The 27,707-nt window shown below is 38.8% G+C and overlaps 1 protein-coding gene across 1 annotated transcript in view; it reads right to left on the bottom strand.

Moving 5' to 3' along the window:
• The window catches only part of ano5a (anoctamin 5a), a 57,959-nt gene extending 37,993 nt beyond the window's left edge, over positions 1–19,966 (bottom strand). Inside the window, exons 1-2 of the mRNA XM_039656713.2 lie at positions 19,711–19,966; positions 16,398–16,459 (exon numbers count right to left, since the gene is read on the bottom strand). Of these exons, the coding sequence (XP_039512647.2) occupies positions 16,398–16,459; positions 19,711–19,783 (135 nt within the window). The 5' untranslated portion in view covers positions 19,784–19,966. The remainder of the gene's footprint in view (positions 1–16,397; positions 16,460–19,710) is intronic.
• Between the last annotated feature and the right edge of the window lie 7,741 nt (positions 19,967–27,707).

The following is a 27,707-nucleotide window of genomic DNA, read 5'->3' as shown; positions in this document are numbered from 1 at the left end:
ATTCACGGAGCCCCGACTTCCACCTCCCAAGCCCTTTGCTGGAGATCCATGTTCCTGCCAGGGTTTCCTCACCCAATGCTCCCTAACCTTTGAGCTTCAACCCTCAAGTTTTCCCACAGACCGTTCCAAGATTGCTTACATTATTACCCTCCTTTCAGATAAGGCGCTCTCCTGGGCCTCTGCAGTATGGCAGTCCCAGGATGCTTGTTGTGCCTCCTATGAGGATTTTGTGAAAGAGTTCAAGAGGGTGTTTGATCATCCTGTCAGTGGTAGAGAAGCTTCTAAACGCCTACTTTCTCTTCGCCAGGGTTCCCGCAGCACTGCAGATTTTGCCATTGAATTTCGGACCATATCAGCAAGGAGCGGATGGAATGATGAAGCGTTGAGGGTCTGTTTTCAGGCAGGGTTGTCGGAGCCCCTTCAAGATGAGTTAGCCACCCGAGAACCAGCTGAGGATCTCGAGTCCCTCATAGCATTGGCCATCCGCCTGGACAATCGTCTGAGAGAGCGGAGAACAGCTCGCCGCCAGGTGTCTCAGTCCCAAGTTAATCTGAGCAACTCTGTTACTCCAGTTACTGTTCCTTCATTCAGAGCTTCCCCGGCCCCTGAACAGCTCCTGGATTCCCCGGAGGACATGCAGTTAGGCCGATCCAGGCTTTCTCCCAGCGAAAGGGAACGTCGCATGAGGGAGCGCCGTTGTCTCTACTGTGGGGTTGCTGGCCACTTCCGCTCCACTTGCCCTGAGCTTTCGGGAAACTCCTGTCCCCGTCCAGCTACAGGAGGACTGTGATGGGGAAAATTAGAGCTCCTCCTACCAATGCTGTCCTTGCTATTCCAGCCACTCTGTCCTGGGGAGGCCACCAGCATCGGGTCCAGGCTATGATCGATTCCGGTGCCGCAGGTGACTTCCTGGATCTAACCTTGGCTAAGGAACTTAAAATCCCTACCCAACTACTTCCTCATCCCCAGGCAGTTACAGCTTTGGATGGCAGACCTCTGGAACCAGGCAAAGTAACAGAGGTGACTCAGTCCATACGACTTACTGTCTTTCAACACCAGCAGGAGGAGATCTTTTATCTCATTGACTCCCCTGAGTATCCTATTATCCTGGGTCACCCATGGCTGCGCAGACATAATCCCCAGATCGACTGGCCTACTGGCACCATCCTAAGCTGGGGATCCACTTGCCAACTCACCTGCAAGCTTCAGAGTCCCTCAGCCCCTAGTTCCGAGTTTCAAGAGTCTGTCGACCTCTCCCGAGTCCCCAGTGTTTACCATCAGTTCAAGCCAGTGTTCAGCAAGTCCCAGGCTACCTCCTTACCACCTCACCGAGCTTATGACTGTGCCATTGAGCTACTCCCTGGTTCCTGCCCTCCAAGGGGTCGTGTCTTCTCCTTATCCTCTCCTGAGCACTCTGCTATGGATGCCTACATTAAGGAGTCCTTGTCAGCCGGCATCATCCGTGCCTCTACCTCTCCGGCTGGGGCAGGGTTTTTCTTTGTAGAGAAGAAAGACGGGGGTCTTAGGCCTTGCATAGATTACCGGGGCTTAAACAAGATCACGGTACGTAATCGATACCCCCTTCCTCTCATGGTCACTGCTTTTGAGCTGCTTCAAGGGGCTTCCATTTTTACTAAACTGGATCTCCGCAATGCTTACCATCTTGTGCGGATCAGGCAAGGAGATGAATGGAAGACGGCCTTCAACACCCCCACGGGTCACTATGAATATCTGGTGATGCCGTTCGGACTCACTAACGCCCCCGCAGTATTCCAAGCCCTGATTAATGATGTTCTTCGTGACATGCTTAATCTGTTCGTCTTCGTATACCTGGACGATATCCTCATCTTCTCAAAATCACTAAAGGAGCATGTGGGGCATGTTAGCCAGGTTCTCCAGAAACTTCTTGACAATAATCTCTACGTAAAACCAGAGAAGTGTGACTTTCATGTTTCCCAGACTCAGTTTCTTGGGTTTATCATCACTCCCGGCCACCTGGAAATGGATCCCAAGAAGGTCAAGGCAGTCCTCAACTGGCCCACCCCTGCCACAGTCAAGGAGGTTCAACGTTTCATTGGCTTTGCAAACTTCTATAGGAAGTTCATTAAGAATTTCAGCTCGGTGGTTGCCCCCTTAACAGCACTTACTAAGGGAGGAGGAACCAAGATTCACTGGGGTTCGGAGGCTGCGGGGGCCTTCGAGGATCTCAAGTGCCGCTTCACTTCCGCTCCGATTCTTGTTATTCCTGACCCAGAAAGACCTTTTGTGGTGGAGGTGGACGCCTCAGAGGTGGGGGTAGGGGCCATCCTGTCACAGAGGGGTGAGGATGGTAAATTACACCCTTGTGCCTTCATGTCTCATCGCCTGTCTGATGCCGAGCGTAACTACCATGTGGGGGATCGAGAATTGCTTGCGGTAAAACTGGCTTTGGAGGAGTGGCGCCATTGGCTTGAGGGGGCTCAGCATCCTTTCCAAGTTCTTACCGACCACAAGAACCTGGAGTATCTCCAGCAGGCTAAGCGGTTGAACCCTCGGCAAGCGCGATGGTCCCTGTTTTTTAATCGATTCCAGTTTCTCCTATCTTACAGACCCGGCACCAAGAATGGCAAGCCGGATGCCCTCTCTCGAGTCTACTCTCCCGAAACACAGGAGAAGCCCTTGGCATCGATTATTCCAGGGTCTAGGATAGTTGCGCCTCTTCAATGGGATCTAGAAAGAGGGGTACGAGAGGCCCTTGTCCACGAGCCCGATCCAGGTGGTGGTCCTGCCGGACGCTTGTACGTTCCTCTATCTGTTCGGGCCCGGGTCTTGCAGTGGGGTCATGAGTCGCCCTTGACGTGCCATCCAGGTAGTGCTCGCACACTGGAATTCCTCCAGCGGAGGTTTTGGTGGCCGTCCATCAAGAAGGATGTCCAGGTTTATGTGGAGGCCTGCCCTGTGTGTAATCAAGGAAAGACTACACGTCAGCGACCCCAGGGTCTGCTCCGTCCCTTACCTATTCCCCAAAGGCCATGGTCACACCTTTCTCTGGACTTTGTTACAGGACTTCCTCCATCCCAAGGCAACACTGTAATCCTGGTGGTTGTTGACCGCTTCTCTAAGGCTGCCCGGTTTATCCCCCTGCCCAAACTGCCTTCAGCCAAGGAGACTGCTGAGCTCCTAATGAATCATGTCTTCCGGATATTTGGAATTCCCCGTGATATTGTCTCTGATCGTGGTCCCCAATTCTCATCCCGGTTTTGGGGGGCCTTCTGCAGACTTATCGGGGCCACAGCCAGCCTATCATCCGGGTTCCATCCTGAGTCTAATGGGCAGACGGAACGGATTAATCAGGATCTGGAGACCACCTTGCGGTGTATGGCAGCCAGTAATCCCACTTCTTGGGCCACCTATATTATTTGGGCTGAATATGCCCACAACACCCTCCAGTCCTCGGCCACCGGATTGTCCCCTTTTGAATGCCAGTTCGGATATACCCCTCCACTATTTCCTGAGGAAGAAGTGCAAGTTGGTGTTCCCTCTGCACAGCACTTTGTCCTACGCTGTAGACGGACCTGGAAGAAGGCTAGGCGTACACTCCTGCGGACCTCCCAGAGATACCAAACCCAGGCTAATCGCCGCCGCCGGACGGCGCCTAATTTCCGAGCTGGTCAAAGAGTCTGGTTGGCTACTAAGAACCTGCCCCTCCGGGTCGAATCTAAGAAGCTTTCCCAGAAATACATCGGACCTTTTCGCATAGCAAGGAAAGTTAACCCGGTTTCTTATCGTTTGTTTCTCCCTCGTTCCCTTAGAATTAATCCCACTTTTCATGTTTCATTACTTAAACCTGTCTTGTCTTCTCCCTTTGCCCCCCCCCCGCAGACCCCCTCCACCTCCCAGGATCATTGACGGCCAGCCAGCCTACACAGTACGCCGGATACTGGACTCCCGGAGGGTCCAGAACTCTCTGCAGTATCTGGTGGACTGGGAGGGCTACGGACCGGAGGAGCGCTCCTGGGTTCCTGCCAAGGACATCCTGGACCCAAGTTTGATCCGAGAGTTTCGCTCCCTGAGGCCAGGGTGTTCTGGAAGGAACGTCAGGGGTCGTTCCTAGAGGAGGGGGTCCTGTGAGAATCCTGCCTCCTGTTGTTCTTCTCCGGGCCTCTTGAGGTCACCTGTGTTCCCTTCTGCCTTAGTTATTCCTCATGCATCCTTGTTAGCTATTATGCAGGTCACCTGTGCCTTGTTTTCCTTAGAGTATTTTAGCTGTGTTTTTTCCCCTTGTTCCTCACTCGGTTTTTGAGTCTTGGCTATGTGATTCCTGCTGTGATCTGCTGTGTTTTTTTTTTAAGTTCCAAGCAATCCCAAGTAAGCTATTCTTAGTTGTCTGAGTTAGTTTTTTCTCCCCTCGTGGAGTTGTTTTATTTTTCTCCTGTTATTGTTTGCATTTTTTCTCCTATTATCATTCCTCTTTCTCTAAAGAGCTTTTGTTGGATTTTTGACTTGCAAAGTATCTTTTTTTTTTATTAAATCTACTTTGCCTGGAGTATTGCCTTGAGTGTTTCGTTTGGGTCCAACACTACCTCCTCTGTGGCTAAGTGGTAGAACTTTCATCTTTCCACACCAGAGACCCGAGTTCGAGCCCAGCTCGTGACAGTTCTTGTTTGGTTCCCAAAAAAATTAACCTCATGGGACCATTCGGGAACGTTAGGGGGAACGTTCTGTGTTTGCTGGGTAGCTGTGTCCGAAATCGAATAATTCCCTACTATATAGTATGCGAAAAACAGTACAGTACGCGAGCGAGTAGCCAAGTATGTCCGAAATCATAGAATTGGAAAAGCAGTAGGCGAAAAGTACCCGGATGACCTACTATTACCGGCGAGATTCTGAAGTGCGCATGCGATGGACACATTACTATCCCATGATGCCACGGGAGAGGAGTTGTCGTTATATTCGAAAATGGCGGAAACCGGAGGTGCAGCTGTAACGTTAGGAGATAAACACAGTTGAGCCCGACCGAAAAAGGATTTTGAAGGCCGATACCGATACAAATATTTTTGGGTTTTAAAATCCGATATTCCGATATATCGGCCGATATTTTATTTATTTATTTGAAACTGGACATGATAGTCACAAATTTTGTCATGGTTATTTGAGTTGTGAGAACTGATGGGGATGTTCTTTTAATGTATCGTCGTGACCATCTCAACGAGTGTTGCCAAAAGGAACGGTGTAGAGTGCCCTCTGGTGGACAAACTATACAACTCCAACACTCATGACATGGTTCAAGCGTGTTTCGTCCGTTTTTATTTATTTCATTTATCGGCCATTATAACCGCCGATACCGATAGTTTGGAAATTGCCTAATATCGGTCTGCCGATATATCGGTCTGGCTCTAAAACACAGACACACATGCGTACCTCTATTAATTCATTCATGTTTATTTATCAATGGTAATATCACAAGCAAATAAATGACATCTGTCATTGTTCATAGGGATTGTGTGTGTTTTATGAGGTAAAATGTACTAGGTAAATAAATGTTATTTGAGAAATTCTGCAAAAGGCGTGATCTGCGAGCAGCTGACCGACGACGCCTCCTCTTGATTGTCGGCTCGAACGATGTAAAAACAGAGAGCAGAACTAAAACAGTGCGAAGTGCAGTGTAGTCGCTGAAATGGGCTCTTTAAATTTTCCACAGCGTATGTCACGCGACAACAACATGCCGCATGTAGTACGTCCGGACTCATTCATACCAGTATTCATACTATATAGAACATACTTTTTTAACGGTCGCAAAGTACGTTTTTATTTAAATATAGTACCTACTCACATAGTACGCGATTTCGGACGCAGCCCATGACATTGACTGTAGATGGGCTTCTGGAACAGCAGAAATGCAGCTGTTACCGCGGTAACCCAGTAAACAAAGCAGCTGCAGGACTTTCTGTTTCTGAACAGCATTTACACATTTCAAACAGCCATTCATATTTAGTATTTGCTTTGGTGTCACAGCACCAAATACTTAAAGGAGCAGTGTGCAAAAAATGTATTTCAATTAATCATAAATTTTCCCTGATATGTCACTAGACATTAAGAAATCGTCTTCATTTCAAATACTTATATCACTGACAACAGTAGTCCGGTCAGGATATTGTCATTTAAAAAGTGAAGTTGCAGCCCTCGACTTGTGTTGATGTTGTCATGTTGTGTTTTGTTCTGATGCGTCATGCTTCGCCGATCTACCAATCACGGAGTGAGTAGTGTTGCAGCATTCGGGTTGCCAGCTCTTCTCTAGTTACCACAGCTGCAGATACAAACGTGTCGGAATCGGATAAAAAAAAATGTGGATATGAATCTGAAATACTTTGTGACAAAATCCGAAATAAATAATTAACTGAAAAAAAAAAACCTCAATGTGTAGGACGCGTCACTTCTTGTAGCAGCCGGATCCTGCAGCATATCTGGCAACCTCGAGTCATGGAGAAAGGGGGGGATACACCCGAATTTGAAAGTGATTGCAGTACCAGTTTTGGCCACAATCTTGCATACAGCTCCTTTAAATAAACTAAAGACTAGACAGACTCAAAAACTCAGACACAGAGAACGCCACAACCAACATCTAACAACATCATGAACCCACAAACACTGTAACAAGACACAGGGTTTCAATACAGAGACTACTAACAAGCTAAACTAGATAACTAGAGGGCGTGGTCAATCAGAAACATCTGGATAAACACAACTGAATAATAAACTAGAAAAACTACAAAGGACTACAAAACAGGAAATAATTAAAGTTCACACAAGACAAGGGAAACACAGACAGGAATCACAACAGAAACTCACTTCATTTTTGGGTGGAGTATCTCTTTAAGTCCCTCCCTCAATGTTTATCATTTACATTGACAGATTACATGTTAAGTGAGTAAATAATGAATCCTTAAATTTGGGGTGAACTAACCCTTAAAAGTATTCTGAGCTATGAAATAGTATCCGCTTGAGCAATAAAATCTCCACAGTAATGTTCTCTCTGCTGACATTTGCATGTCAAGCTCAAATCCCATTTACAGATCGTGACATTCTCAAAAAGACCAACCTCAGCGTCAGAAAGTTACAACTGCATGTAAATAATCAGGCGTATGGTATCTCATGACTTTGCCATCTGATTCACTGTCTTCTTCACATCCGCATTGAACTTTTCCAGTGTTTTTGTTAAGATAAATATTCTGGCATTATTTACTCACTCACATCATATTGTTCAAAATCCGCACATTATTTCAGACAGGGAATAAATGCTAACAATTCTTTTTATTTGTTTTATGAACTGTCCCTTTAAGAGTGATGTAGCCTGATCCCTTTCTAAACAAATCTCACTGGCACACACAGAAATACTCCTCCATGCAAACATCATCTAATTAACATCCTGCTGTCTCTTTACTGTAAGCAGGAATATATATATGTGTGTGTTTGACCTGGCAGAGCGACTGCTGTTCTTTCACTACAGGTCTCTCCCTCTTTCATTTACTGTAATTACAAGTTGAAGATGATGCATATGAACATGTTAGGGGGGGGGGGGGGGAAAGCAGTCAGTAATAACCATACACTCCTGCACTGACATATAGATAAGTATCTGCGTGGTTAGGTAAATCAGGCCGGGACAGAGTGAGCCGCAGAGCCTTCAGCCACAAAATAACACACACGACACAATTAGAGACTCAGACGCTATAAAAAACACAGCTAATGAACATCATGATGCTTTTTATGATCACAGACATGTTACCATACAGGGAAGGAAATGTAGTGTTTCTCTAGAAACTTAAAAAAAAATAAGAAAGTCTCTTTCAACCATTTTTAATAATGTGCAAAACATATATTAACATGCACACCATATGTTAACATCTCAACAAATGGGTTCAAGATGTCAAAGTCCCCCGTCTGTGATCTCCATTTCTGTTTCTTTCCTCTGATGCTTTAAAATCCGCACTAAACATCATTTATTGATGCTCAGACTCAGAGCTCACAACCCCTGAACAAATCAAGACTGTTCAATGTTTAGACAACTCGAGCGTGAACAATGTTTGGGGTAATATTGTGGATTTAAAATATGTGTGTAGAGCTTCAAAGTACTTCACATTCATTAGGCTAGTTGTGTGGCTCAAAAAGCTATTTTGCTGAATAAAATGTACGTTTACTCCTTTTTTTCAGTGTTTCTGTGCAACTAACATCAGCAAATGCCATTGGAAAATAATACAAACAGGTTTCTCAAACATTCCTGTTGTTTAAAGGTACAATATGCAAGATTGTTTCGCCACCAGGGGGCGCTAACCTCTTACAATAACAACGGTGTCTATTAATGACGTATTGTCGTCAAGCTGTTGGATCTTTTATGGATGAGTGAATATAGTGATGTTTTTATCATGACTGTAGTATGAAGCAGGGCGCGATTGCTAGACGTACACCAGCGCCACACGCGACACGAGTCCCGCGGATATAAAGGAATAAGGACATTTCATTCGACCGAACTACACACTGAATTACTCACACAGGTCAGTTTATTAGAGGAATTAAACTTGAGGTAACGCAGCGCTGCTTCACTTGCTCTAACAGTTTCACTAACACACACAAAGTACTTCACATTCATTAGGCTAGTTGTGTGGCTCAAAAAGCTATTTTGCTGGATAAAATGTACGTTTACTCCTTCTTTGCAGTGTTTCTGTGCAACTAACATTAGCAAATGCAATTGGGAAATAATACAAACAGGTGTCTCAAACATTCCTGTTGTTTAAAGGTAAAACATGCAAGATTGTTTCGCCACCAGGGGGCGCTACCCAGATAGCAAACTGACATTAAATCAACGTGGAAACATGACATGGAAACAACGTTGATCTGACATTGTTTTGCTCATCGAATTAACGTTAAACTAACGTCAGACGCGTCATTCTTTCAAAACTAACGGAAAATCAACTTGAAATCAATGCTGTTTCAACGTTATGAAAGCAAACCAATTTTCGATTTTCATTTAGCTTTGAAGAATGCCGCGTCCGACGTTGGTTAAACGTTAATTCGATGAGCAAAACAATGCCAGATCAACGTTGTTTCGATGTCATGAGAGACGTCGTTTCTACGTTGATTCAATGTCAGTTTGCTGTCTGGGTAACCTCTTACAATAACAACGGCGTCTATTAATGACGTATGTTCCACATTAAGCGGTGTTATGGATCTTGTCGTCAAGCTGTTGGATCTTTTATGGAGGAGTGAATACACTGATGTTTTTAACTGTAGTATGAAGCAGGGCGCGATTGCTAGACGTACACCAGCGCCACACGCAACACGAGTCCCGCGGATATAAAGGAATAAGGACATTTCATTCGACCGAACTACACACTGAATTACTCACACAGGTCAGTTTATTAGAGGAATTAAACTTGAGGTAACGCAGCGCTGCTTCACTTGCTCTAACAGTTTCACTATCACACTAAACGGCATTTGTGTGTTGAATGTTGTTAGTTAGGTTGTGTGTTGGCTGAATGAGACTAAGCTAGATTAACATACAGATCATATTTTAACATTTCATCATGTTGAATTATATAACATTGATTAGTTTTACATACATTGATTTGCTCACCTGTTTGCTCAAGTAACACTCAAGTGTCTAGCGTCTCTGTAAAGTCGAAGTTAGTCGCGGACGTGGAGCTCGCGGATGTTGATCTTCGTTTTTGTCTGCTTGCTATGGTCCTTAATGTTTGAACAAAACCCTGCTAGGGACGCTCACGCTGTTGGGCACGCATAACGGGCATAAGTGACCCAGTTGTCAAGTCTGTCGCCATGGTTACTACTGCAGTACGAGGTCAAACCTGGCGGAAACCGGGGGTAACGCGCATATGACGTCATTGACTGGCGACTCTCCACCCCTGCTCTCACGCCCCGTTTTCTTTGTTTAAAAATCGCAATTTTCTCACGATTTATAAATAGTTGGAAACATTTGGGATATTGTAAGTAATCAACTAAACAAAATATATAACATTGGCCTGGTGGTTTTTGGATATTTTACTGCAAAAATCCTACATATTGTACCTTTAAACCGACAGTCCTACGCAAAACACACTATCATTCGAGCCAGACGTGTCAGACCACTTTAAAAATCAATTTACTTGAAAAAAATCCCTTATTTTATTGTGCAAAATTTAGATTTCTAAAGAAAAAAAAAGTTTTATATTTTCTTAAAATAATATTTCTTAAAATTTGACTACATAAATGCCTATTAAACTACTTTAGCTGACATGATCAAGTCAACTTACGAGTCAGTGTATGATATACTGTTTTCACACCACGTGGACTTTGTTTGTGTTGTGTAGTTGTCATGGCTATTAATCTGACCTCATAATTATGTTCAGGATTGTGTCTCGCTATCTCCACTACTTAGGTTCAGTTCTGTTGTGTTGGACTGCTTATCTGAGTTGGAATTTGCCTTGTGGATTATTAAAGCTTACTTCATTTTCTCTGTCGTGTGTTTGGGTCAGTGTGACAAGTGTATAGGTTTAGCTTGTGTCCCTCCCTATGGCTTGAACCCCTCCTTCAAGAATATTTCATCATCCACAAGACAAAAACTGTTAGAAAAATCATGGCAACACTGCCATTTCATACTCAAGGTAAGTCATTCAAACAATCCACTAAATGTCTTTTCACAATCCAATCCCTACAGTTATAAAATTAGGTCCCACCCTACATTATTTCCCACTGAATATTTAGTTTAACACAACCATAAGTCACTTTATAGAAACTTGGCCATGCATTTCATGATGTTCTTCACAACACAATAATAGAGTCTAATATGATCAAAATGCAAGATGCTCACTTAAAGCAAACACACACACACACAGTTCAGCCCTCTTTACCGTGGCGTACCCTGGAGCGATACTTCAGAAATAATGCTCTCTTTCTCCAGATCTGTGGATGAATTGAGTGTGTTGTGAGGTTAATGACACTAGAATACACACAGTAACAAAGATAAAGCACACACATGTCAACGCCTGCATGTTCACACTACACAATAAACCACCCGGGCGGAAGTTCATCTGTTACTCATTTATTGTAATTAATGAAGTCTATAAATATAATCTAATAGCATGTTATCAACAGCAATATAGTAATATAACTCAAATTCTATGAATTAAGTTACAAGGTCAAAGGTTCTCATATTTGCGTTTGGTGAATGGCCATCGCTATGAGGACATGCATACACTCTAGTTGAGAGAATACTAGCATAATACTAATAATGTCAAAACGGACATTTGCAAGGGGCTAAAAGGAGTAGTTCACTTTAAAAAAAAAAAAAATTGCTGATAATTCACTCGCCCCCATGTCATCCAAGATGTCCATGTCTTTCTTTCTTCAGTCGAAAAGAAATTAAGGTTTTTGATGAAAACAATCCAGGATTTTCTCCATATAATGGACTTCAATGGGGACCAAACGGTTCAAGGTCCAAAAGACAGTTTCAGTGCAAACTGTTCAGAGGGCTTTAAACGACACCAGACGATGAATAAGTGTCTTATCAAGCAAAACGATCGCTGATTAAAAAAAAAATATATATATATATATAACACAGTTTAGGTTTTATAAGCACAAACGCTCGCCTTGCTCTGTTCTGTGATGCGCGTTCGTGACTCGTTTATCAAAATGAACAAATCTTTTTCCCAGTCATTTGGTTCATTCAACGAACGAAACGAACGAGTTAACTCGGAAAAAGATTCGTTCATTTTGATAAACGAGTTCGAACAGGAGAGTCACGCATCACAGAACAGAGCAAGGCGAGCGTTTGTGCTTATAAAACTTAAACTTTGTTATATATATATCTTTTTTTTTTAAATGAGCGATCGTTTCGCTAGATAAGAACCTTATTCATCGTCTGGTGTCGTTTAAAGCTCTTTGAACAGTTTGCAGTTTGTACTGAAAATGTCTTTTGGACCTTGGACCGTTTGGACCCCATTGAAGTCCATTATATGGAGAAAATCCTGGAATGTTTTCATCAAAAACCTTAATTTCTTTTCGACTGAAGAAAGAAAGACATGGACATCTTGGATGACATGGGGGTGAGTAAATTATCAGCAAAAGTTTTTTTTCAAAAGTGAACTACTCCTTTAAGTGCCTATCTTTGTTATGAATGTGGGTCTGATTATTTAAACATAAGACGCAGGACTTACAGGAGAAGAATATTTAAATGAATCATGCAAGGTGATTTCCTAAGGTTTGCGAGAGTCAATTTACTAGCGTTTGCCCAATTATTTTAATCCAGACGCTGATGTGCGCTGCTCTTGATAGATTGTGTTGGTCATTAATGGAAATGATCCGGCTGCGTCTGTGATCATTAATCTGGGTAAATAAACTTTTCTGAACGTTCCACTCCCATCAGCGCTTCTTTGGGATTGCGTTCTCGTGCTAACTTGCCCTGTTTAGTGAATCTGGCCCAAAGACTGTGCAAATGAATGATATCATATTCTGATTAATTGCATGCAATTAATTGAATTTATCAGCACTTGATAAGAAAAGCCCTGCACACTCTCAGAAAAAAAAAAGGTACAAAAGCTGTCACTGGGGCTGTACCTTTTCAAAAGGTACACTTTTGTACCCAAAGGCTGCATATTGGTACCTTAGTGGTACATATCAGCGCCTAAAATGTACATATTAGCACCTGAAATGAACATATTAGTACCTAAAATGTACATATTACCATTTAAAATGGACATATTAGCTCATGAAATGGACATATTAGCACCTAAAATTGACATATTAGCTCATGAAATGGACATATTAGCACCTAAAATTGACATATTAGCTCATGAAATTGACATTAGCACCTAAAATGTACATCTTAGCACCTAAAATGTACATATTAACACTTAAAATGTACATATTAGCACCTGAAATGTACATGTTAACACTTAAATGTACTTATTAGCACATAAAATGTGCATTTTAACACTTAAAACGTACTTATTAGCTCATGAAATGGACAAAAGTTTACCTTTTGAAAAGGTACAGCACCAGTGACAGCTTTTGTACCTTTTTTTGAGAGTGCGGAGTGGATAATTCCTCCACTGATACATGTACATTACATTATTGTGGAATATGTGTTTTCTTATCATTGAACACACAATTATCACTGCCCTACAGTCATTTCACAATCAAGTTTTGCAATCTGCTCTTTTATTCCATCAATCCTATTTGTATGTTGTTTTTTTTCCCAGTGTTATTCATTTATAAGTTATTGTGATGTCTTGATAGCCTATTATGAAATATTTGATGTTTAACTATGTGATAAAAAAATGATGATGGCCCCTTTAAGTCACACACAACACAAACACACTCCCTTCTTACCCCCTTAAAGCTGGAGAGGTGCTGCTGTGGTTCAGTGTGTTCTCGCTCACACTGTTCACATTCAACCACTGAAGAATGACTTGAGCAAACAGACACAGTGCGTGTGCATTCAGAGACAACACTGGCCATGGACTACACAGACAGGGAGAGAGTCGGAACAGAGAGGAGAGAAAGGGCGGCAGTCACATATGCGTGCTTATCTTGATTCAGTGTAAGAAAAAGAAAACCATAAAAAGCCAAGAAAATACAGAGAAGGGTGGTGGACAGATAACAGCGATGATAAAGTGAACTTCAGTATTTTTTTGGATGACATTAGCAAAACTCAATATATTTCATCAGAGTCTGAGGGGAAATGAGAAAGGGAACAATAAATAGTTTAACCAAAATTGACAATTCTGTTATTTACACATCCTAATGTCACTTTGATTTCTTCCGTGGAAGAACACGAATGAAGAAATGTTCAAGAATGTTCACTCAACTCCATGCAATAAAAATGAATAGAAACTAGGGGTCAGTTAAACTCCCAATTCTATTTTTTTTAATTAAAGCATTATAAATATATCAGAAAATGAGTCTATTTGACTAATATTCCAAGTCTTCTGAAGTTTAAGATAACTTAATGGGAAACTGACTAAAATTTAAATATTTATTCATGTTAATTCAATGAAAATCTCCTTTGTGAATGCGAATCTTCAAAATCAACGTGTCATGATCAGTTACGAGACATTAGTAAGACCGGCCAGGGCTAACAACGTACCGGGCCAATAGCCTCGCAACTCGAACCACGAGGAACATATCAAGCTGTGTTTCCACTGTCATGCCAGCAGTCCCAGTAACCGCTTTAACACACCTCCATAGAGCGACGTCACACAACCCCACTATTTCACCAGCGCGGGGAAGCTAGCTGACTGAAAACTAGCTAGAAAACCAGCTAAAAAATAACATGACATTTGGTCATTACTTCTCTTAAAGGGTCATTCCACCTCTGGAAAGATGAATGTGTATTTAAAATGGGTCATTTATGTAGAAGAAATTTTGAATTTGGAGCTTTCTAGACTGAGAAAAGCCAGAAAATGTATTTTTGGCTCATGTGGATGAAAGACAACAACTCCCAGAATGCACTTGCTTCGCTGCCCTAGGAGGCCACGCCTACCGGTAACAGAGCGCAGTAGTTAAACAACAAGTCTAGGCTACTAGTGAGTCTCCATAATGAGTCTGCCCGAAAATGTGTTTTGAGATCACCCAAAATTCGCCATTTGCCTTGAATCGCTCATTTAAAAAAAAAAAAAAAAACAACAACAAAGTTTAAGTTTTATAAGCTCAAATGCTCGCCTTTCTCTGTGCTGTAATGTGCGTTCGTGACTCTCCTGTTCGAACTCGTTTATCAAAATGAACGAATCTTTTTCCGAGTCATTTGGTTGATTCAACGAACAAAATGAACGAATTGACTCGGAAAAAGATTCATTCATTTTGATGAACAAGTTCGAACAGGAGAGTCACGAACGCGCATCACAGAACAGAGCAAGGCGAGCGTTTGTGCTTATAAAACTTAAACTTTGTTTTTTGTTTTTTTAATTAGTCTTTTTCTTCTTTTTTTTCATTTTAAATTTTTTTTTATTATTATTATTATTATTTTTTCGCTTGATAAGACCCTTATTCATTGTCTGGAATCGTTTAAAGCCCTTTGAACAGTTTGCACTGAAACTCTCATTTGGACCTTGAACCGTTTGGTTCCCATTGAAGTCCATTATATGGAGAAAAATCCTGGAATGTTTTCATCAAAAACCTTAATTTCTTTTCGACTGAAGAAAGAAAGACATGGAAATCTTGGATGACATGGGGGTGAGTAAATTATCAGCAAAAGTTTTTTCAAAAGTGAACTACTCATTTAAATACTGCATATAGACTGCAGCACCTACTATTTTGTAAGAACCTTTAGTATTTTACATGTTATTTTGTTTAGTTGTCTATTCAGAATTATGGGAGAATCGTGATCTCTATTTTTTTTTTTTCTTCAATCGTGATTCTCCATTTATCTGTAATCGTGCAACTCAAGTCCACAATAGAGTTTCTCAAAACAAACTTGTTTTACTGGTAAAACGGCGGCACAATGAACAATTCTGAAACTCGAAACAAAGACTAAGAAAACTTGGAAGTTGTTTTGGAGCAAGTTATTTTTCATATGCAAATTTAATGGATGTGCATGGGCAGAGATGAATTTGAATGAATGTGTCATGATGGAAGCAAGGACACCTGTCTAGGCAAACACAAGCTGACCAATGAGCATTAATATGAGCTAATACATCATATGTGGATATGTGTTCCCCTGCATTGTGTTCTTAATGAACATAAACATCTCTTTATTAATGCATTTCTTTGAATCTATTGAGTCACAGCATGTCTAGTTCTTTATCTCAACAAAGGATGTTTTTTTTTTTGTATATTTTCTTTTAATAACGCATAACTAACTAATGCAATAACCTGCTATTTGACTCCTGCTTCTGATTTCTATAGAGTTGGCTGAACAATGAATGCGCTGAAAGTGAAAACCCTATAAAAATGATTAAAATAAACAATCTGTGTTTTTGGGTGGTTGTCGAGGGCTGTTAGCTTGTTGCTACCCGGGTTCCTTATTGGACAAAATCTCAAGTATCTCTTTAAGATATGACATTTATTTTCACCTGCTAGTGAGATACACTTACACCATAAAGCCTTGAAGGATTTCCCTGCTGAAAACATCAATATTTGTTGTGTTTTAGATGCTGATGTTTAACAGGCTTCTTATTTAAGCTTAACCAGAAATATGCTCATCCAACTAATGACAAATAAAGACCAAGACCAGATTATTACGGTAAATAGCAACCACAAGCTAGACCAACACTAAACCAGCATAAATCCGCCTGGACCAGCATGGAAATTCACTCTGGTCTACGCAGATCTTCACAACAGGTTTGTGGCTAGTGTTGACACTATCAAATGATCTGACGTAGAAACTGAAGATCAGGAGGACTTATGGTGTCTGAATGTATGAGAGATTTTACCGCAGCATTTTCAAGTGGAAACGACTCCTTATCCGAACTGGTGTGGAAGCCATTGTTTTCTTCTGGAGAGAAAAAAAGACAAAATAAGGGATGTTAATATAGATTCCCTTTTCTAGTTGTTTCTTCAAAAATGAGCTGTTGTGATTGCACTGTAAAATCCTTCTGATAAAACTGTTTGTAACATTGTTAAACTTTTGAGGATAAAAATGAGGTGAAAGGTCTTTTATGGTGGAACAGATATGCTGAACTATCTAATACAAGAAACCCTTGTTTTGCTCACATTGAACCAAAAAATATTAACATACTTGAACAGAAACGCACACAAATACACACACACACCAGCGATACTAACACAGACGCATAATAAGGTGCAGATATTAACACATTTTTTTTTAAATTCCAGACACAAATACAAATTATGTTAAGGCCTAATTCTCCAAAAAAAGGGAAATAACCAAGACGTACTGAAGGGAAATTTATAGCACTTTCTACACATAGACATCTGAGTATTTTTTTTTTATGTAGAATTCTTGAATAATCTTCTTAAGGAAGTAGTTCACTTTAAAAAAAAAAAAAACCAAAAAAAACTTTTGCTGATAATTTACTCACCCCCATGTCATCCAAGATGTCCATGTCTTTCTTTCTTCAGTCGAAAAGAAATTAAGGTTTTTGATGAAAACATTCCAGGATTTTTCTCCATATAATGGACTTCAATGGGGACCAAACGGTTCAAGGTCCAAAAGACCTTTACTAAAAGGCTTTAAACGACAACACACGATGAATAAGGGTCTTATCAAGGACCCTTCAAGTCATGACTCAAATAAAGATTTGTTCATTTTGATGAACGAGTTTGAACATGAGAGTCACGAACGCTCATTACAGACCACTTGAGCTAATAAAACTTAAAACTTGAACCGTTTGGTTCCCATTGAAGTCCATTATATGGAGAAAAATCCTGGAATGTTTTCATCAAAAACCTTAATTTCTTTTCGACTGAAGAAAGAAAGACATGGACATCTTGGATGACATGGGGGTGAGTAAATTATCAGCTAAAGTTTTTTATAAAAAGTGAACTACTCCATTAAGGTCTAGACTCCAGTCACAGGCTAAAAATGCATATTTGAGGCGTTTTAACTGAACGCAACTTTCACTGGCATATCTTAAATGTCAGTGCCGTTGTTTTGTCTCTGTTCAATGATAAAATGCTTCGTTTTTTTTTTTTTTTTAAAGCACTGTTGCTTTTATTTTGGAGGGCAAAACATTGCAATGGAAAGCAGTGATGATTTAGAGACGTACAATTAAACATTCTTCAAAAGCCTGATGGATCCAATTTTGACATGTATTTTCCAAAAAAATAAAATAAAATAGGTATGGATAAATTGCTTCAGTGCAGTTAGTGTTCATCTTAAAATAACACTAACAATATACATGTTACTTTATAAAAAAAATCTTTTTTTTTCACAGCTAAAAAAGGAGACTATCAATCAGGCGACAGAAGGCATGTGGATTGTGTTCAACAGTTTCATCCCTGATGATAATTTTTAAACGTTGATATCAAATATGACACAGTTCATTTAATATTTTCCCTTCTCAAATGAATCTCAAACACTAAAGACGCGAGTGTGAGTGAATGATGAGAGAATCGTCATGATTGTGTGAACCCCTCTCCTGTCCAACGTTTCTGACTCACAGAAAGGCAGCTTCAAAAAAAAAAAAAACCTCATAAAATCACGCAATAGTGTGTTATCAAACCAATGTATTTCAGATAAAAGATAACATATGTGTGTATAGCCTATCCATGTGATTGTGGTCTTTCGCACAAGCCAGGGTTCATTTAAAAAGGATTCAACTAACATTTATTTCTGACTTTTGATTGACATTCACAATTATTTCACATTTACTCAAAGAAACGTACAATACATTGAAGGTACAGTATATACCCTGCATGTATGACTTTAGTTTTGCTAGCATTCTCTATTGTTTGAGCAACAGGATCTATAATGATATATAGCATATTTTAGGACAAAGACTGCTCTGTTCTGTTTCTAGAGATCTATAATCCTCAAACCTGAACCAGCTATTACAAACGATCATCATGAACACTTGACCACTGTAAGCAATGCAACCTGGTGTGAAACTGGAAGTGAGAATGGTTGCTATGCGAACACATGGAAATAAACAAAGCACATGAGAGATATCTTGTGGTTAGTTTCACAGCATAAAACCATGATGTCAACATGGTATTAGTAACAGTTATTTTGAGTGGAATTATTTCACGGTTTAAAAGGCAGTGAATTAGTGTGTGTGTGGACACTCAAGACAAAGTTGAAAGCATAAATGTTGCAGATGAGTTTATAGAGGCCTTTATCAGCTTATCAGGGAACTCCTGTAATGCTGCACATCATGCAGGACAAGTGAAGACAAACTGAAGTCAGCAACAATCAAACAAGTCTGACAAAGGCAATATCCATTGTGTCTTGATTCATATCAAGTGGTTGCATTAGCAAATGTGAAGTCATTTGGATTAACTATCATTTGTTCTATGATTTTTTTTTTAAAACACTGAAATTGTTCAAAGTCATCAAGCTACTTAAAAAAAACTATTTTATATTTCATGGTACTCAATTCCCTATGACTATATCCCAGATTATGGGGAATGTACGGTTCAGTGTGTCAGAATTTGGCTGTTGGCATGTGGACTACACTGATGACAAAGAGAATGGAAAGTACATGACCATTTTAAGGTAAAAACACAATCAAGGATTTTAAAGGGGACGCTCATGAGTATCTTCTGTTTAATAAAGTCAAAACTAAGCGTTTATGTCTGTCATTGTGTGCACACACACCCATAGGATACTTTTCATCTTTATACTATGTTAGAGACTACAACTGTATATCAACATGTAGTCTTTTCTGGAGTTTACAAGAACAGTGCTAGAAAAATATCTTTGCCGTCATTGACTATAGGAAAATGCAATGTAAATGTGACTACCTTTAGGCTTTAAATACATCCAGATGTTTATTTTACTTTAATTTAAACTAAACTTATAAAATGATTATAATAGAAGGCTATATCCTACTAAAGCTGTTGTCTCATATTACTGTCGCGCACAATTTTGACGGAACGGATGTGCGCATTTATAAAATAGCCATCTCTTCAGGACATTAACTCTAAAAATAAACTATTTGAATAAGATAAATGAACAACACAAATGGTAGCTAACTTCAGAATAAAGCACAAACTGTATGTTTTTATTCTTCTTTTAAACCATTCCTATGTGTGAGAGAGTAAAGGCGTGTTCCGGACACTTACCGCCGCTGGACCAAGCAGTTCGGCTCATTTCTATAAGCGTCTCATCACTCGACTTTCCCGGTCCGCGATTCATTTTCAATAAGTGTCCTGAAGTATTGTAAATGTGAGTCTGATATAAATGACAGCTCTTTCCGCCAGGGCTCCGTGTGTGTGAGCCCACGCCCCGTGATCTGCCCGAGGAATGACCGTTCACTTCACGCTCAGCGGATCAGATTTGCCCACTCGGGTTTGTCTTGGGTCTCAGTCGGCGAAATTACGATTCCTACTATGGCAAGAGCTGCTCTCTTAATATGCATGAGCAATTTCTTCACTATTGGAGGGTTAACTAATAACGCTGGCATGGACTCATTCATATTCAAGGACAGGTCTTTGCATTGGGAGGCTGCAGAGGCACGTCATTGGGGTTTTATTTCAAATGCATGAGTTAAACCTTCCACATAGTTGACATTCGCTCACTCTCGAGCGCTCACTTCTTGATTTAAAGGGGAGTGAGAGCAAATGACCGCAATTTTGTCGACACACTACAAATACGTGTCCATAATTCTTAACCCTATTAAAAAAACAAAAAACAAAAAAAAACAGCCTTTCTGGGAAATTTCTTTAGCTTGAATGAATTCATGATCTTCTTCAAAGAAATTCAGTGGAATATTATAATTTATATTGCAGGTATGATTATTTCATTAATAAAATATTTGCTGACAGGCAAAAGTTTGTGAAGTTTAATGTTGGCTTGAGAAGCCTGAACCTCGAATCAAGAACTATTGACTGACTGTAAAAAAAAAAAAAAAAAAAAAAAATCTCATGATTTGTTATCACAACATTCTTTCTTTTGTCAAATCAACTTATATAATTTATTTAGTTCAGATAACATATTATTTTGAGTTTCTGATGATTAAAATCAATCTCCTTCAAACTCACTTTTTCCATTTCAATGAACTTAAAATTTTAAGGCAACCAGGTTACTTTTTTTTTTTTTTAGTTAAACCAACAATATTTTTTTACAGCATGATATTTCTGTGGGATTTCTGATACAGATGAAGTCGAACAGTACCAGTCTGTGCAGCATCTCTAATAGTGAAACAACTTCAGAAAGATGTTATACCTTTTCAGTTTGGGTGATTCTTCAACTATTGGCACTTTTATGTATTTGGTCATTAAAACATACGTATCATTTTGGACAAGTTCCTCTTTCTTTGTTAAACTAACAATTAAACCAACGTTTTGCTACCTTTCTATTATTACTTTTTTTCATACTTTTCAGGTGTCAAAATCACTGTTTTCTCCTTGTCACACACCCAGACTTTTTAACTTCAACAATGAAAATTGGAGTTTAAAAATATGGCTTATCTGGTTATTATACCTAAATTAGGCACTAGTAAAATAATTAAAATACATTATGGATTTAATGTGAGACCCCTAGCAATATTACTTTTTATGCAAAATATAGTTGTTGCACTGTATTGGTGTCATTTCCATCACAACACTAATGTCCCTTTGAAAAAAAAAGATTGTGTGAATGATTGTCTATGGATATGTTCAGTGACATCAGAGCACACGATATGAAGGCAATTTAAATTTTCATCAAGAACAAAAAGAAGATAAATCAAGGTAAATATTGTGCTTCTTGATACAACCATTTACGTTCAAAATGTGCATTTTCATGTCTTTTCAAAAAAAGGGGGTTACACTTTATAGGTTAATGACATTGTGAATTAAGTTTAATGAGTGTGATGAGTTTAAAAATGTTTCTGATAAATATCTGTTCATATGCATTCACGTTAATTCGCTGTTAATTCATTTTAACACCCTGTCATTTCCGCCACCACCCTATCATTTCCATCACCACACACAATTTTTAAAAAATATTTAAAAAGTTCACATCACATATTAAAAATGTATCTACAATTTATGAGATCATGCTCTTCTTATAAAAATTCAAGTTATTTATTTTCTAATAAGCTCTTGCCCAAACCAATATTACATTTCAGAATGTGATAGCTGTACAGTTCAGCATTCGGTCCTAATGGCAGTTGACAAATGTTGAAGGGGTCATGAACCGGCTTTTTATTTTTATTTTTTTGTATTGTTGTCTGAGGTCAACTTATGACATTCGCTTGGTTTTTGCAATAAAAAACATCAAAATGAATAAGTAATAAGCTATTTTCTACCCTAGTCTTGAGCCTAGCTGAAAAACGCGGGGTTTATATGGGCGTCTCCCATTGAAGACTTGGAAGTAAACGCCCACTGCTGTGAGTGGAGAACAGTTTTGCATATTATAATGAGTTTTACACATATTTACTGCTCGGTAGCTCCATCCGGTTTGTCATCACGAGGTAGGAATCTATGTTATTTAGCTATGCGTGTAATGTGCGAATCGGTGGGGGGGGGCTAAACCGGCCGTGTTGATGTAGGCGTTGATCTTCTTCTGCGGGGGTGGGGTTTTATCCTCTTTGACGTCATAGTTCCCCACTTTGAAAAATGAGTTGTTTGCTGAAAAGCTTTTATTGGACTAACAAGGACGTTTTCAGTTCTGAAACTTACAGGATATTCTTATAATATGATGACGTCTTAGATGTCAAAAGCTCAAGGAAAATTTGATTTCTCAGTTCATCCCCCCTTTGACAAAAATCTAAAATTTCAGTACTGGGACTTCAAAGTGCCCTCAGTCAGACACACACACACACACACACACACACACACACACTGGGATGGGCAAAGAAAAACAGAGTAGGAGATTAGTGTTTCAAATGTTCACATTGTTATCTGAATATCAGTGTTATCTGGATAACACAGTAAAATGCCTGTTTATAGCTGATAAGATTGTCTTTAATTCAAAGTTATTTCAACATGATACAGTCTCTTGGTGTGGCATTTGATAAACACAAGCACAAAATATACGTAAGGATTTTTTCCTGGTGGGTTTAAAGCTGATTTAATTTCAGTATATCAAATGAATCGCATCATGTGATCATAAACAGCAAAGTTGCTTGCAGTTTCCATTGCACGTTTCCTCTAATAACAACAGACGAAGACTCTTCATGAAGGAATTAAGCTTGAGATTACCCAAAGATAAGCGTTCACTTCCTATCCTTTATGGAACGTGCCAATTATATATTCTCAGACATTTCAGAACGATTGAGCAACAAAATTTGCCATTAGGAACAACTCAGTAATGTAACGCATTGCGTCACATGTAACTAACACTAAAATTATCTCAGCATTATCTCAGCATAAGTTTGCCTCCTGAACACACAATTTTTTGTTGGAAAAAACAAAAAAACAAAAAACAAAAAACAAAAAAAATAACTTGTATTTGGGTCAAAAATGGGCAGCCATAGAAATGAATGGGAAAAACTGGAATTTAGAGCATTTCTAAAATGAGCCAAAATAAGACACCAGGTGACAGCAAAGTCACTTCATCTTTAGGTTTTAGCTCTAAGAACTTATTGGAATGATATTTTAATGTAGTTAAAATAAATAAATAAAATAATACATAAAAAATAAGCATAATTTACATAGAAAATATTGTACTTTTTGAAGTAAATACATTCAAAAATAGAAAATACCCCCAAAATAATATTAAAAAAAACCCACCATAAATGGATAGACAAAACTTTATCGAAGACAGTGATATAACGTTTATAATAAATAAAAATTAAGATCACACCTGAGTCCTCTGTGCCCACATTCGTCCACAATTACAGGATTAAGGGCTATAAAGTGAATACGGTTTGAGAGCTACAAATTATAATATCACACACACATACACACATTTTTACCCATACAGAACAGAAAGAGAAAAGGCTGTTTCCAAGAATCCTCCTCATCTTGCTGGCTTGTTCCAGCCCCACCAGGAGTGTAACTAAAGGAGCCTGTGTAGCCCAATATAGACTCTTCTGGCCAGGGCCACCCTTCAAGTGGTCACCACGGCCCTTCACTCTAGCAATTACACATGGAGTTCTGTCTGGGTGTGGCAGCGGGACAGAAACATAGCTGCCTATTTCCCAAACCTTCAACTCTGCAATCTGGGTTTCATAACTCCACAGCCATATGTGAAGGTGGCAGACGCATGGGGCTTATGGGCGGACCGAAGTAATAATATAGGACAAAAGTGTTTAATCTGGGTTATAAGATTATAGAGGAGATTCAGATTTCTATCATTTGAACTCACATATAGAATGAATTTAAAGTCAAACTGTGTGAGTTTTTGTGAAGTTGATTGGAACAAAATATAAAAAGATAGTACCAAAAGATCAGTCGACCCCTGCATGTATTGTGTTGTTCTAAAAATGAATACACATTTTTTTTTTTCATTATTCAATGTCTGGAAACATGGCAAAGCATCCTTTTTTTTGTTATTTTGACCAATTGTAATTTTCTTCACAAATGCTCTGTATGACAATATTTTTTATTTTAATATACTTTGTAATATAACGAAAAATAACATGTAATTTAAACCCATAACTACACTCTAAAAAATGCTGGGTTGTTTTAACCCAATTTTGGGTCAAATATGGACAAACCCAAAATGTTGGGTTAAAAATGTAATGTAAAAATTTAACCCAACGGCTGGGTTAGTCCATATTTGACCCAAAGTTGGGTTAAAACAACCCAGCATTTTTTAGAGTGTATATTAAACATTTCCCAGAGGTTTTTAAAGGGTTAGTTCACCCAAAAATTATGTCATTAATGACTCTCCCTCATGTTGTCCCAAGCCCTCCGTTCATCTTCAGAACACAGTTTAAGATATTTTAGATTTAGTCTGACAGTTTTCTGTCCCTCTAATATTGTAAATGTGTGTACAGTATACTTGTCCATGTCCAGAAAGGAAATAAAGACATCCTCAAAGTAGTCCATGTGACATCAGTGGGTTAGTTACAATGTTTTGAAGCATCGAAAATACATGTTGGTCCAAAAATAACAAAAACTCAGACTTTATTCAGCATTGTATTGTCTTGTGTATTGTGTGTGGAGCGGCTGAGCAGGTTACAGGTTGCAGGTTTGGTTACAGTCTGAGGGAGACGCACGCTGTACAAAACCATCTTCACAAACATGTCTAAGGATTTCCACACATGGGAAGACTTGCATTTTTGCCCAGCCATATTTATTTGAACCCAAATACACGGACGCACCAGACACACGTCAGCCGCGTCTTACGTCAGGAGTGGCACTGAACGCGGATCCACAACAGAACCGAAGACAATACAATGCTGAATAAAGTCGTAGTTTTTGTTATTTTTGGACCCAAATGTATTTTCGATGCTTCAAAACATTGTAACTAACCCACTGATGTCACGTGGACTACTTTGATGATGTCTTTATTTCCTTTCTAGAAACGGACAGTACCGTACACACATATCCAATGGGCTATATGCACGCATAAGTTCCGCATTTGACGCAAGGATGCTCGTCCATTTCCGGTTGTGGAGATTTAAGCGGAGGAGAACAGTCTTTGAAACGAAACTTACATACGTTTGATGAAATTTTATAAATAGTTATGTTTATTTAATATAATTTTAAAAAGAAGCATAAACACGAGGGGTGTTTTTCTGTTTTTGTGACTAACGTTTCTTTATCATAACCATGGAGTATAAAATTCAATATAACTTCTCGGTATTGCATTGGACTCTACGATCGGCGGAAGTTATCGAGCATCCCTAATGTTTCACCGGAAATACCGCCGTGCATAGAGCCCATGGAGGGACAGAAAACTTTCGGACTAAATCTAAAATATCTTAAACTGTGTACTGACGATGAATGTCTTACGGGCTTGGAACGACATGAGGGTGAGTCATTAATGACATAATTTTCATTTTTGGGTGAACTAACCCTTTATATTTTTTAACACACACAGGTCTACATGCAGAATGCTCAGTTCTGAGTTCCTGCATGGACATGATAGATTACCAGAGCCTTATTAACACTGATAGCCTAATATTGTTTATTGATTTTTTCAAGGCATTTGATTCTATCGAACATGACTTTTTACTAGAATCGCTTCAACTTTTTGGTTTTGGTAAAAATTTTTGTAAGGTAATCAGAATGTTTTATGACCAAATATACAGTTATATTTCACTTCAATCAGGTATCACTCCAAGAATTAATGTCTCTTGTGGAATAAGACAAGGGTGCCCAATTTCACCAAAATTATTCATTCTCTGTACGCAGCTTTTGGCTTATTTTGTAATAAATAATAAAGACCTTGAAGGGATAAAAGTTTGTGACACTGAATTGAAAATGAGCCAATTTGCTGACGATACAGTGATATTTCTAAAGGACAAATCAATTCTTCAGAAGGCTTTAAATGTGATTTCTGTTTTTTCTAGAGCATCAGGCCTTTGCCTTAATCTAAAGAAATGTGAAATATTACCTTTATATAATTGCACTGAGGAAATCTTGGAGATGATTCCAGTTAAGAATGATGTGAAATACTTGGGCATTCATCTATCTAAAAACTTGACATTAAGAGAATCCAAAAATATCACAGAGAAATTTGAAGAAATAAAAAGAAACTTAAATCATTGGTTAACAAGAGACTTAACCATTTTAGGACGTAACCTATTGTCAAAATCAGAAGGGGTTTCTAAATTAGTTTATCCAAGCTATTCTCTTTATATTAGTTCACAAAACATAAGAAAAGCAAACACTATAATATACCAATTCATCTGGCGTAATAAAACGCACTACATCAAAAAATCACAACTTGTAAAGGACTAAAGGAGGGTTAAAAACAATTGATTTTGAATCCATGGTTGGAGTTTTTAGAGTTAACTGGGTTAAAGCCTTTCTAGATAAACCTGATTCTCTATGGTATCATATTCCCAAAAATATTTTTGATAAAGTGGGAGGCTTAGAGTTCCTTTTAAAGTGTGATTTCGAGATATCCAAATTGCCAGTAAAACTGTCTGATTATCATAAACAAGTTCTTCATTACTGGAAGATGGTATTTACTCATAATTTTACACCACATGGTTCCACTTTGTGGAACAACAGAGTGATAACAATTAGTAGAAAAACACTTTTTTTCAGAAATTGGTTTGAAAAGGGAATCATCTTCATCACTGATATATTGGATGAACAAGGAAACTTTCTTAGTTTTACGGATTTTAAAACAAAATTTGATATACAAAGTTTAGTAAGGGATTATAATAAGGTATGTAAAGCAATACCAATAGCCTTATTAAATATGATACGAAATTATTTACATTATTCCAAAGGTCAAGTAAATTTGCCTAAATTGCAACTAAACCAAATTCCCATAAACAGCAAAAAATGTAACAATAATTGTATTAGCAAAATATTCAAATGTAGACTATTTCATGATTTTGACCAAAATATAAAAATAAGGCACTATGATGACAAAATAACAAATAAATATCAAGTTCATGAAATGGCCTATACCTCCTAAAATCAAAGAACTGCAATTCAAAATTTTAAATGGATATTATCCAGCAGCAGCAATGCTGAAAAAGAGATTTGGTTTTGAAGTGGAGCCGTGTGTGTTCTGCTCCCAGGAAGATGAAACTATTGAACATTTGTTTTTCTCTTGTCCAGTGGTAAGAATTCTGGCAAGATGTCATGAATTGGCTAGAAATAAAAATGGAGAGAATTTTACAATTGAAGTTAGAGCAAATTCTTTTTGGTAACAAAAACCTTCCGAAGGAACTCTTTAGAATTTACAATATTATAACAATTATGGGTAAATACCATATTCATAAATGCAAATGGCAAAATAAAAATCCATCCATAATAGTGTTTAAAATTGAACTGAGGGAATATTTTTTGTCTTTGGAACTTCTGAAAGACTCCAGTGATAAAATTTATTCTCTATGTGAAGATGTCTCAAAATATTTGTCCTTATAATTTGTAAAGCTTCCATGTAACTTTATTTTTATGATTATATGAAGACTGAGGATAATGTTTATATGTGAATAACTTTGACATGCCTTGACTGAAATGCCTTTGCTTAATTGATTTCATTTTAGGTTTATTTGTTT

The sequence above is a fragment of the Pimephales promelas genome, chromosome 25, assembly GCF_988280905.1.
Source record: "Pimephales promelas chromosome 25, fPimPro1.hap1.1, whole genome shotgun sequence".
Lineage (NCBI taxonomy): Eukaryota > Metazoa > Chordata > Actinopteri > Cypriniformes > Leuciscidae > Pimephales > Pimephales promelas.
This window is presented reverse-complemented; position numbering and strand designations above follow the sequence as displayed.